This window comes from Carcharodon carcharias, chromosome 23 (genome assembly GCF_017639515.1).
Source record: "Carcharodon carcharias isolate sCarCar2 chromosome 23, sCarCar2.pri, whole genome shotgun sequence".
NCBI classification, from domain to species: domain Eukaryota; kingdom Metazoa; phylum Chordata; class Chondrichthyes; order Lamniformes; family Lamnidae; genus Carcharodon; species Carcharodon carcharias.
The window spans coordinates 18,495,331-18,508,899 of record NC_054489.1 but is presented as its reverse complement, the minus strand read 5'-3'; the positions used below and the strand labels follow the sequence as shown (position 1 = coordinate 18,508,899).

Sequence of the window (13,569 nt, the reverse complement as noted above, 5' to 3'; positions counted from 1 at the left end):
GCTCCAGAACTAGCCGCACCCTTAGCCAAACTGTTCCAGTGTAGCTACAACATTGGCATCTATCCAACAATGTGGAAAATTGCCGAGGTATGCCCTGTAGACAAAAAGCAGGACAAATCCAATCCGGCCAATTACTGTCCCAGCAGTCTGCATTCGATTATCAGCAAAATGATGGGAGATATCGTGGACAGTGCTATCAAGTGGCACTTATTCAGCAATAACCTGCTCACTGATGTTCAGTTTGGGTTCTGCCAGGGCCACTCAGCTCCTGACCTCATTACAGCCTTGATCCAAATATAGACAAAAGAGTTGAACTCAAGAGGTGAGGTGAGAATGACTGTCCTTGAGATCAAGGTAGCATTTGACCGAGTGTAGCATCAAGGAACCCTAGCAAAATTAAGCCGATTGGAATCGGGGGAAAACTCTCCACTAATTGGAGTCATACCTAGCACAAAGGAAAATGGTTGTGGTTGTTGGAGATCAATCATCTCAGTCCCGGGATATTGCTGCTGGGTTTCCTCAGGGTAGTGTCCTAGGCCCAAGCATCTTCAACTGCTTCATCAGTGACCCTCCCTCCATCATAAGGTCAGAAGAGGGATGCTTACAGATGATTGCGCGATGTTCACCACCATTCGCCACCTCTCATATACTGAAGCATGTGCATATGCAGCAAGACCTGGACAACAATTCAGGGTTGGACTGATGTGGTAAGTAATATTCGTGCTACAGAAATGCTTGGTAATGACGATCTCCAACAAGACAGAATCTAACCATCTACTCCTGACATTCAGTGGCATTACCATCATTGAAGCCCCCACTATCAACATCCTGGGGGTTACCATTGACCAGAAACTGAACTGGACTAGCCATATGAATACTGTGGCTACAAGGGCAGGTCAGAGGCTGGGAATTCTGCAGAGAGTGACTTATCTCATGACTCCCCAAAGCCTGTCCACCACCTACAAGGTACAAGTCAGGAATGTGATGGAATATTCTCTGCTTACCATTGCGCAAACTCATAAATGGGCCAAAGGCTGCCAATGTCAGTCCTGAAAAGTGCCCAGTCTATCTCCGGTTATCCTGAAGGGGTAAGGTGCCTCAAAACTTTGAGGTGAAAACTATCAGGTGAAGCTAGCCGTTTCATGCTGCTACTGTGAAATAGCAACACGAGTGGTATTCTCCACTTTCCGCACTAACATCAAGCCAAAAAGACGTTCTACCTATCACACAAATCAGTAGTGTGGTATATGAATTTCACTGCTGGTGTGATACCAAGTATGTAGGCCATTCGTCCCAACGACTGGTGGATTGTATGAAACAGCATGTCCCTTCAGCTTTTTGCAACAGCCAAGGTACTGCCATTGCCCGACCAGCCTGTGCTTGCAAAACTCAGAACATAGCAACCAACATTGGATGTGATTCTGCAATTGAACACTTGCTAAGTAATCATGATTATGTTAAGAATTATACTGACAACCCATTTAGTATTATCAGTCGAACTTGCAGTGTGGCTCACTTACGCGTGCTAGAAGCAACATACCTTCACGCACAGGGCCCTGTCCCTTGCAAACAGAAAGAACGTGTCCATGCATTGTGTCTTTTTCAACTAAATAAAAGCTTGGCGACAGCCATTCCCTGGTTCATTCCTGATGGCAATGCCTTGACCAATCAGAGTCGACCTGTCCGGTTTGAATTTAAACAAAGGTTTGGCAGTTCCCTGTGCGTTCACCATGGAAAAAGCCTCTACCAATCAGCATTCTCTTGCCAACCAATCAGCACCCTTTTCATGAAGTATATATTGTTGTTCCCTTTAGATTTAGTATTCTTGCGAATCTGTCCTAACGAGTGCAAGACAAAAAACTTGGACAGCATGTCCCATTTTTCAGCAATACAAAGGGGTCAGTTTTCATTGAGCTAAAAACCCAACCAGGTAAAGATATAAAGTTATTTAAAAGGGTAATCCTATATCCCGACCTTCACAACACACACACACACAAACATTCAGGCATGCAAAATTACAAGTTATATAGTAGGACGTTACTTTTTGGCCAAATTAAAATTCAATGATAAAAGGCAAAAAATAGAAAGTTCACTGTTTGTTAGTCCTTTGTTGGTGTTCATGGCTGAGGCAGATTTTTTTCCATGGTGGTCTTTAAATTCCAATGGAGTTGAGGTCGATGTGAACTGCAATTTCTGGAGACAATCTGTCTTTTCCAAAAGTTGATGATTTTTGCACCTGGTGTTTCTTTCATTTGAAGTTCTCCATCTCTGTGATGTCACATCATTGTGACCGTGTACCTAAAACACATGGACTGCAGCGGTTTAAGAAGGTGGCTCACCACCTTCTTAAGAGCAAATAGGGATGGGCAATACATGCTGTCCTGGCCAGTGATGCCCACATCCCATAAACGACTAAAACAAATGGTGGTTGCCTTGAATACCAGATTTTAAAGAGGGGGAAGTTGAGAAGAATATCAAATGGCTGGCTGAATTGTCCCCAAAAAGTGACAAAAATTGCAATCTTTGAGTGCAACTAATATTTTTTGACTTTTGTACTTATCAAAATATTGCTTTAAAAAAGGAGGAAATCTACTTCATGTTCAGCATATCTGTTATCTTTTTTGATTGTAGGGGGCCTAAGTAAAATTACTTTGGCATTCTCAAATTTGTAGTGGGTTTGATTCCATAGCATAACACTGTCAATATGCAAGACCAGACTTACTGTCAATGGAATAAGCTACAAGGATAGCTGATACGCGAAATAGACTTGTTACACTGAATCTTACACTAAAACCAAGGGTTTAGCTGTACCATTGAAATAGCATACAGCAAGTTTTATCAAGTAGTTGAACTGAAGGGCGAATACAGAAGTACCATGGACAATAAGTCATCGTCCTGAAATGTTAAATGTGTTTCTCCCTCCACTGGCACTGCCTGATTTGCTGAATATTTCTAGCATTTTCTGTTTTGAATGGTTAATGGCAAACAATTTTTTATGAAGAGCGGTCTGGACTGGTTTTCAGTCACAAATGGCTATGTTTCTTGTTTATTATCTGCCTTTCTCTAGGGAGAATCTTACCTATGACAGGCGGACTGGGCAGTAGTGGGCGTGGAGCCGATCGCTGCCCATGATCAGCTGCGCGCCGCCCTAGTATATGGGCGGGCCAATTAAGGCCTGCCCAGCGTAACGCATGGCCGGTAGTGCTCAGTGCTACCTGTGCGGACGGGGGGAGGAGGGAGAGCGCAGCAATCTCCCTGAGGCACAGAGCTGATATTAAGTTGTTAATAAAACTTTTTTTATAAATAAAGTAAAAAATTATTTAAACATGTCCCCTCATGTGACATGTTTGTGAATTTACCAAAATTTATTTATTGATTTTATAAAATGTTCAGGAAACCTCATCCCGCCCATGGATGAGGTTTCCTGGAAAACGTGAAGGCTGCTTGGGCTCTTCGTCTGCCCGCCAACCTTAAGGTTGGACAAGCAGTGTTGTTAATAAGGTACATTGCTTTCTTAATGGCGTTAATAGGCTGTTGACAGTTCAGCGGGCACGCAGCCACCTCTGGGACGCACGCCTGACATCATCTCGCGTCATTTTACGCATCGGCGTGTCGGGCCCACCCCTGCACGACGATGGCAATATTCTTCCCCTGGGCTCTGAGATCAGCTCTCAACTTTTGATAGTCTTCACATGTATCACTCAACAAGAATAATTGTGTTCTATGTTTTGTGGTTCTTTACTGCCACCAAGTGGTTAAAGGTTACAGGAAACTTCAATGGCCTCATGATTTAACTTCATCATCAGTATAATAATGAAAAATGTTCCAAGGTGCTTCACAGAATTATAATACAAAAAACAGAAGCTGTGTGTATGGTATGTATAATTAGGAGTGACCAAAAGCTTGGTCAAAGAGATTTGTTGTAAGGAAAGTCTTAAAAAGAGAGATCAAGAGACAGAAAGGCTTAGCCTTTGCATTGGATCCGATATTTGAAAGCTCTTGTTAATATTATTGATTTTAATGATTGTCACTCATTAATTCTGAAGCATAGAAATATAATACACACACTTTGATGAAAGAATTTCTCTTGTCTAGTTTCAGCATCCATATTCTGCAGCCAATCAGTGTTTCTGATCATACTCTATTAGGAATATAATCGTGGCTGAATCTGTAGATCATTTCCACTTTCCCACTCTTTCCAAGTAATGTTCATCCACACCACTGTCTTCTTTGGCCTAGCTCCCAGCAGGGCAATGTCTATTTTAAAATTCATCCTTGTTTTAAAATCTCTCCATGGCCTCACTCCTCCCTTTCTCCGTGATCTCCTCCATGCCCTGCAACTCTGAGATTTCCTCCCTCCTCCAATTCTATTCTCTTGAGCATCCCTAATTTTCATCACACCACCTCAGCTGTCCCTTCAGCTGCCTTGGCCCGAATCTCTGAAATTACCTCCCCAAACTTATTTTTCCTCCTTAAAAAATACGTCATTGGACAAACATTTTATTTTACAAACACCTCTTATGCAAAATGATTGAGTTTGGTGATATTTCATTCCGTCCTTTCTGAAATAAGGAAGCATAATTTCCACATATCTGGGCTTATTTCACGTCCGAATACGTTTCCCTCTTTAGCTGTTTGTTTGAAACTAAGAAACGAGATTTGCTCTTTTGATTTGCCACCTTCAGCTTTCCGTATTTGGCCTTCCGCAGGGTATTCACGCTGGCGAGTTGGAAAAATGGCGGAAATGAATTCTAAAGGAGGTTCGGAGTTTGCTAAACGTGTGGATCCGAAAAAGGACAATCTGAGCAAAGAACAGATTGAGTTCATGCGGAAAGTGGAGCTGGCTCAGTGGCATAAAAACCTACAAAAACGGCGCGGGAGGAATCTGATTACAGGCTTAGCTATCGGGGCAATCGTCTTGGGCATCTGTATCCTTCTATCATGTTTTTAATGCTTTGATAGAGATAAAAGTATGGCTTTAGATACTTAGCTTGGGCATCATTATAGGTACAGTTGATTTGCTGTTGATTAACAGGCTAGTTTCTGCGATCAAATTAAATTGTGTGGTGGACCATTTGTACGGCAATTTCATGCTAACACCTATCCGTGCACGTACTTGCAGAATTATAAAGTTTTCATATTGACATAGGAACAGGAGTAGGCCATTCAGCCCTGTAGCCTGTTCCAGTCTTCGATGGGAATCATGGCCGATCTGCATCGTAACTCCGTCCATCCATATTGTTTAATACACTAATCTGACAAAAAATCTATTGATTTCAGATCTAAAATTATAAATTGAGCAATTATCTACTGCATTTTGGGGGGGAGAGAGTTCTAGGCATTTCTACCTTTCCTAACTTTACTGAAAATTCAAAATCTCAGCATTTCACCTGATGCTATGCATTAGTGAGTACAGAAATGGTAAAGGAGGTAATCACTGAGACATCAGGACCAGTGTTGGGGGCTGTACAGGATGGTAGGTCTTTATCTGAACAGGGCTGGAACTAATATCTTCGTGAGCTGAATGACAAGTGCTGTGGAGGAAAAGTTTAAAGAAGGCACTGCAGAGATAGTTTGACAGAAGGGAATTTGAATTAAATGTAAATCAATGCACATAGTATACTGCACAGTAATTTGTGAGCCAAAAGCACACATTGCTTTGGGGCAGCACGAATGTAGCAGGAACGGGGGGTCAAAAATTCTTGGTCAGGGTGACCAGATCTGAGGAAATAAAATTAAAGACACTTCGCCAGTGGGGTGGGGGATTGCTGCTGATGAAGGTGCAGGGAGGTAGCCTCGATGCACATGGAGATTCAAGTTCTGGACTGGACCGAACCTCAGGCCTGCGTTCACTTCCCAACTGAACTTCGGACTTGCTTTCACTCTCCGGCCGAGCCTCGGGCCTGACTTCATCCCCCGGCCGAGCCTCGGGCCTGACCAACCCCACCATCCCCCACGCCGGCGGAGCCTCGGGCTTGACTTCACCCCCCCCCCCCACCCCACCCCACCCCACCCCGGGCGAGCCTCGGGCCTGACTTCACCGCCCCGGCCCGGCCGAGCCTCGGGCCTGACTTCATCTCTTGACCGAGCCTCAGGCCTGAACCCCTCATGAGCCTTGACCCTGTACCCCCTACGAGCCTGAGGCCTGCCTGGACCCCCCACCAAACCTCGAGCCCAAAATCCCAGGAGCCGAGGGCATGCCTCCGCCCACCAACTGAGCATGGGGCCTGAACCTCCCACGAGCCTGGGGCTGTGTCGTTACGCCCTTTAGGGCTGCTGGTCCAGCACTTGGAACCCCCTTAACCTCTCGCAAATTGCAAATTTTGCTCCAGCGCTCCTCCCACGTTCTCTTCGTTCCTTCTGGGCTGCAGTTCAACTCCAGGAAATGGCAGATGAATTGAACAGGCATTTTGCATCAGTCTTCATTATAGAGGATACAAGTAACATCCCAAAAACAACTATAAATCAGGAAATAGAAAAGAGGGTGGAACTCGGGAAAATTACAATCACCAGAGAAGTGGTACTGAGTAAATTGTTGGAGCTGTGGGCTCACAAGTTCCTGGGTCCTGATGAACTTCATCCTAGGGTCTTAAAAGAAGTAGCTAGGAAGATAGTTGATTCATTGGTTTTAATTTTCCAAAACTCCCTCGATTCGGGGAAGGCCCCATTAGTTTGGAAGATAGCAAATGTTACTCCATTATTCAAAAAGGGAGTGGGACAGAAAGCAGGAAACTGCAGACCAGTTAGATTAACATCTGTCATAGGGAAAATGTTAGAAGCTATTATTAATTAAACTATAGCGGGGCACTTGGATAAGTTCAAAGTAATCAGGCAGAGTCAACATGGTTTTGTGAAAGGATAATCACGTTTAACCAACTTACCGGAGTTCTTTCAGGAAGTAACGTGTGCTGTGGATAAAACGGTCCTTAGATTTCCAGAAGGCATTTGATAAAGTGCCACATCAAAGGTTATTGCAGAAAATAAAAGCTCATGGTGTAGGGGTTAACATATTGGCATGGATAGAAGATTGGATAGCTAACAGGAAGCCAAGAGTAGGCATAAATGGGTCTTATTCAGGTTGGCAAGATGTAATGAGTGGTGTGTCACGGATCAGTGCTGGGGCCTCAACTGTTTACAATTTATATAAATCACTTGGATGAAGGGATGGATGGGATGGTTGCCAAATTTTCTGATGAGACTGATAGTTAGGAAAGTAAGTTGTGAAGAGGATATGAGGAGGCTACAAGAAGATATAGATAGGTTAAGTGAGTGGGCAAAGATCTGGCAAATGTGAAATTGTCCATTTTGGCAGGAAGAATAAGAGAAGCATATTATCTAAATGGTGAGAGATTGCAGAGCTCTGAGATGCTGAAGGATCTGGGTGTCTTAGTGCATGAATCGCAAAAGGCTAGTATGCAGGTACAGCAAGTAATTAGGAAAGCTAATAGACTATTATCATTTATTGTGAGGGGAGTTGAATACAGAAGTAGGGAGGTTTTGCTTCTGTTATACAGAGCACTAGTGAGTCCACTTCTGGAGTACTGTGTACAGTATTGGTCACCTTATTTAAGGAAGGATGTAAATGCGTTGGAAGCAGTTCAGAGAACAGACTCATGCTTGGAAATGGCAGGTTGTCTTATGAGGAAAGATCGGACAGGCTAAGCTTGAGTTTAGAAGAGTAAGAGGTGATTTGATTGAAGCATATAAGATCCTGAGGGGACTTGAGAGGGTGGATGTGGAAAGGATGTTTCCTCTTGTGGGAGAATCCAGAGGTGTCACTGTTTAAAAATAAGGGGTCACCAATTTAAAACGGAAATGAGGCAACATTTTTTCTCTGATGGTTGTGAGTCTTTGGAACTCTCTTTCCTGAAAAGGTGGTGGAAGCAGAGCCTTTGAATATTTTTAAGGCAGAGGGGATAGATTCTTGCTAAGCAAGGGGTGATAGGTTATTGAGGGTAGGTGGGATGCAGATTTGAGGTTACTATCAGATCAGCTATGATCTTATTAAATGGCAGAGCAGGCTGAAATGGGACAAATGGAACCTTGGGAGGAAACGTGACGGGACGTGGGACAATTAGCAAAATTATGGGACGATCGTGTAAAATACAGGACTGTTGGTCACCCTATTCTTGGGTACAAAATATTCAGGAGAGGTTTGCAGTTTTAATGGAAGATTCATTTAAAACATCAGATGGAAGATAATTTGGGGAACAAAGTAAAATAATATAAGGGTAAGCAGACATTTATGAAACAGCAACCCTATCACATTTGGGATTGATGTAAAAATTGAAAGGAGGCAACAATGACTGGGGGAAAAATAATCAAAATTAAATAATAAAATTAGTGAGGCAAATTGGAAAGAAAAATATGTATATAGGTCAATTATCAAATAAGGGAAAAGTTTCAAACTGGGGATGATTAGGCTACAAGCTAGACAAATTCCCAGAAATAAAGGGAGTGCAGCAGAAATTGGAGATCCTTGGGTGTTTCTGGAAAGTAAAATTAACGTGAGATTTCATAAAAAAGAATATGACAGACCTAGAGCTGATCATACAGAAAAATCAAGTGATGTATAGAAAATATATATAGCAAAAATGAAATGCTAGCTAGGCCACGGATAAGTAAAAGGATTGTATGAACATATAAAATGTAAAAGATTAGTTAGACAAAAGCTAGAGCTGATTAGAGGTGAAAATGATCTTCTCTCAGAACAAAAGAATGGTGGATATACTAAGAGTATTTTGTTTCTGTTGGTTGCTGTAGTGGGATTGAAGGAGGTGGTGCAGGTTCAGAATAACTAAGGTTGGGAGGTGGTGGCACAGTGGTATTGTCACAGAGACCCTGGGTTCAAATCCCACCATGGCAGATAGTGTAATTTGAATTCAATAAAAATCTGGAATTAAAAGTCTGATGATGAAACACCCAAGGATCTCCAATTTCTGCTGCACTCCCTTTATTGCCGATTGTCGTAAAAACCCACACTAATGTCCTTTAAGGAAGGAAATCTTGTTCTCACCTGATCTGTTCTACATGTGACTCCAGACCCACAGCAATGTGGTTGACTCTCTCTCTGAACAAGGGCATTTAGGGGTGGGCAATAAATGCCCAGCCAGTGATACCCACATCCCGGGAACGAATTAAAAAGAGATGAATAAGCATTACTGAAAAGTTGGTGAAAGTCAAAAATGTCAGGCTGCAATGGCATGGATGTTGAGAGAGGTCAGTGATTAAATAACTATGATCACAATCACACGTCAGTGGATATGGTAAATGTGCCAGCCTTTTGTTTGAGAAAGGAATTTAGGGTAGGACAGCAGTTAACAAACATTGGTATAGGATAAGCTTCCAGCACTGGCTTGTCCAACCAGTTAGCCTGGAAGTGGGGAGGGGGGGGAAACATTTCCATTGTTTCTCGCTCAAGCTAGAAAAGGGGCTGATGAGCAGATTTCGGAAAAGATACATGAACTTCAAAAAAATGTTCAGTCTGAAGAAAAGAAACAACTTGCTGAGCAAAAATAAAGCAATGTCGTAGCAATACATTTCTAATTATAAGAGTAAAGAATAAAAATGACCATTAGAATGTAGGAGAGTGTGTGTGTGTGTTTCTGGCTTACTCCCATTGGGAGTGAGTCAAATACACACACCCACACACACTCTTCCTATCTTTCTCTCACACTCATTTGTCCCCTCTCTCTCAATCGCTTGCCCCCTCTCTCTCTCACACTCACTCTCTCCCTCCCTCTCTCGATCCCTCTCTCTCACACACATAAACATGCACTCTTCCTATCTCTCTCACACACTCGTTCCCTCACACATTCACTTGTCCCCTCTCTCACACTCGTTCCTTCTCTCACACACTCCTTCCTTCTCTCACACACACTCATTCCCTCTCTTTTACATATTCTCTCTCACACACATACTCACTTGCTCCCTCTCTCTCACACTCACTCATCCCCTCTCTTACATACTCACTTGTCCGCTCTGTCACATTCACTCATTCCCACACTCACTCGTTCTCACACTCACTCGTTCCTCCTCTCTCACACACATGCTCTCTCCCTCCCTCTCATGCACTCACTCTCTCCCTCCCTCTCACGCACTCACTCCCTCCCTCTCACGCACTCACTCTCTCCCTCCCTCTCACGCACTCACTCCCCCTCTCTCATGCACTCACTTTCTCCCTCTCACACACTCACTCTCTCCCCCCCTCTCTCTCACACTCACTCTCTCCCACTCTCTCACACACTCACTCTCTCCCCCCTCTCTCTCACACTCTCTCTCCCTCTCTCACACACACTCTCTCCCTCTCTCACACTCACTCTCACACACACTTTCTCCCTTTCTCTCTCACACTCATTCTCTCCCTCTCTCTCACACTCATTCTCTCTCACACACTCACTCTCTCCCTCTCACACTCACTCTCTCCCTCACTCTCTCACACACACTCTCTCCCTCTCACTCATTCTCTCCCTCTCTCTCATACACTCACTCTCTCCCACACTCCCTCTTACACACTCACTCATCCCCTCTCTCACACTCACTCACACACTCTCGCTCTCTCCTTCCCCTCTCACACTCTTGCTCTTTCCTTTTCTCACACTCTCACTCTCTCCCTCACTGACACACTCTCCCTCTCACACATTCAATCATCCCCTCTTTCACACTCACTCATACACACACCCACTCGCACTCTCCCTCTCACACTCTTGCTCTTTCCCTTTCCCTCTCACACTCTCACTTTCTCCCTCTCTCCTCTCTCTCGCTTTCTCCCTCTCTCTCCCACATACATACAGCCTCTCTCATACACACACTCCCTCTCTCTTCCACACTCTCACACTTCCTCGCTCACACACACACTCCCTCCCTCTGTCCCCCTCTCACACACACAAACACTCACTCTCATCTCTCACACATACGCACTCACTCTCTCCCTTTCTCTCGTGCACACACGCACTCCTTCCTCTCTCACACACACAGTCTTCCTCTCCCTCACATGTACTCTCCCTCTCTCTCACAGACTCACCCTCAGTCACTTTCTCCCTCACACACGCACACACACTCTCCCTCCTTTCACACACAAATACACTCTCTTGACACACACACATACTCTCCTCCCACACATACATACTCTCTCTCTGTCACACACTCACTCTGTCCCTCTCTCGCTCATACTGTCCCTCTCTCGCTCATACTGTCCCTATCTCTCTCATACACACACTCTCCCTCTTTTTCTTTCGCGCACACTTTGCCTCACTCTCACAACCTCCTCCCCCAGTAGTGAGTCTCTTCACAGCCCTCCTCACCCAGGTCCCGTGGCCTCTCTCCCCCACCTCCTCAGCCTGGCAGCCTCTCTCCCTCCCTACAGTCCCTCCCCGCAGCTCCCCGCCAGGCCACGCAGCACCTTCTTAACCCCCCTCTCCCCCACAGGCTGGGATCCACAGCTACTTCTCTCTGTCTGTCTCTCACTTCTCTCCACCCCACCAACCCCATCCCACCCCCCAGTCGAAATCCTTTCTCCCCAGCACAACTACCACCGCCATTGATTGCTGCTTGTCCAGAGACTGTTTCTTTCCCACATTTGCTGCTAATATTCTCATGTGGGAGAGTAACGGCCTGTGATTAGAGAACCAGTTAATTAGGGATGGATTTGTAAATGGCATAATGGAGTATGTTAATGAAATATGATAGATTGCATTTGAATTATTCAAAAGGTGCTTGTTAAGTTGATACATAGAAGAAATGTTGCTAAAATTAAGTTACACATTAGAAAAAATTTGGCACCATAGGTGGGAAGTTTGCTGTAGAACAGAACAGAGAGCAGTGCTTACTGACTGCTTTGTGGATTGAAAGGATAATAACTGATATCTGCTTTTTTATATATAGAAACACACATTTATAATCTGGTCTCAGGTATAGGTGTACAATAACTGAAATTGCAAATAATAAGAGTAGGAAGCATGATTAACTGAAGAGGACAACTTCAAAGGTCATTTACCAATTAGTATATTGGGCAGATAGATGTTAGCTGACATTTAATGCAGAAAAATGTAACATGGATTATTTTGAAGGAAAAACTAAGCAGTACTGCACGATAAATGGCAAAATCTTAAATGGATTGGGTTCAGATACATAAACTTTCAACAGTTTGAGAACATTTTGATAAAGCTGCGCATTAAATAAAACATGGAGAAAATACAGATTCATTAAGTTGATACCGGAGAACGGGATTTTAGTTTTCTGTCTGAGAGAATAATAGACCTGTCATTTTTAGCTTTTTCTTTCAGTTTTTCTTTCTTCAGTTTGTTGCCAAATGAAACAGCAGAGGCTAAGTTTTTTTGCAACAAGTTATTTTCATATGAATGATAACTAACTGTTCATATATATGACTTTTATTTAGCCACAACAACAGATTGGGGATTTTTTTGTTATTTCAAAAATTGAACTACAACTACAAAACATTAGATTTTGAATAGATTTTTGCAGATTTATTTATATTTCCTTAATAATGTCCCTAGATGGATACACATTTTATTCAGTGTCACAGGAACGTTTTTTTGATGATTTGGAAAAAGAAGCAAAAAGTATTCAAACAAGAAGTGATTCCAAGACTTCCGTAAACTGAAACACTTAGTTTATACAGTTTGTGTACTGCTGATTTATGACTGATTGAACTGAACGATTATGCAGCCAATATATATTAAAGAAAATTAAACATGCTGGATCAAGATGTACCTTTTTCAGAGTGCACAGAGGTTTTTATTTTCTGTCAGTGTCTGCCTTGAACCAGAGTATAGCTGAAGGTATGATTTACTAAATCCATGACTTGCAATACCCAGTTTGTATGGCAAAATTGAATGAATACATTTGATGCTTTATTATTAAAACTAGTAACTTAGATATGGTTGGCAAGAATAATTATAATCAAATATTTGAAAAGTAAAAAATCATGGTTTAGTATTTCAGATCCAATTAATTCTATAACTTTGAAATTGAAGTCCACATTGTAAAATAAATCTTCATGTAGTTGTGAAATCCAACATGAATTGGGGCATACTGAGAGTTCCTTATAATAAAAATGTTGCTGATATCGTACAGGTATTTAATGGAAGCAGTAAATTTAATAGTTCATGTTTTCAAAAGCTGTGACTGCAGTAACAATCTTCACTTTTATGTTAGGATACTCAAACCAATTTTTGTGTTTCCATCTCATCATTTGCATTTGATGGTACTATTATTAATGTAAGTTACTAGTTGTTACTAGTCAGTTTTTTTTTCAATGCGCAGCATCTGAATTGTTTTGCACAAACTTTCAACAGTTTGAGAACATTTTGATAAAGCTGTGCATGCACAGTATTTAACATGGAACTGTGCTTGGAGCATGGTACCTTCCAGGCTGCTGTGAGGCCTCACACAGCTTAGCAAGAACATTGCTGTACAGTACTCTGTTCATTATCACATCCTGGCTATTGAATCCAATTCTGGTTTATGAGACAGGAGGGAGATATTTGAGTCTAGAGGTGGAGACAAAAGTGATGAGATTGACCCCCCAGAGTCTTCTGTAATGAGGAA

The 13,569-nt window shown here is 42.8% G+C and overlaps 2 protein-coding genes across 2 annotated transcripts in view; both read left to right on the top strand.

Annotated features, from left to right (window-relative positions):
* Positions 1-12,716, top strand: part of becn1 (beclin 1, autophagy related) — a 47,643-nt gene extending 34,927 nt beyond the window's left edge. The window contains exons 13-14 of the transcript XR_005946683.1: positions 4,710-4,928; positions 12,516-12,716. The gene's annotated coding sequence lies outside the window, so the exon portion shown is untranslated. The remainder of the gene's footprint in view (positions 1-4,709; positions 4,929-12,515) is intronic.
* On the top strand, positions 4,736-12,716 carry LOC121294051 (cytochrome c oxidase assembly factor 3 homolog, mitochondrial). The gene is made up of 2 exons (XM_041217591.1): positions 4,736-4,928; positions 12,516-12,716. Exons 1-2 carry the CDS (start codon positions 4,736-4,738, stop codon positions 12,620-12,622), a joined length of 300 nt encoding a protein of 99 aa, XP_041073525.1. The 3' UTR covers positions 12,623-12,716.
* Positions 12,717-13,569: the final 853 nt, after the last annotated feature.

Coding starts and splice junctions, on each gene's coding strand:
- LOC121294051 (XM_041217591.1), top strand. CDS start 4,736: ATGGCGGAAATGAATTCTAAAGGAGGTTCGGAGTTTGCTAAACGTGTG. Junction 4,929..12,515: donor GGCAATCGTCTTGGGCATCT/GTATCCTTCTAT, acceptor TAATGTCCCTAG/ATGGATACACATTTTATTCA.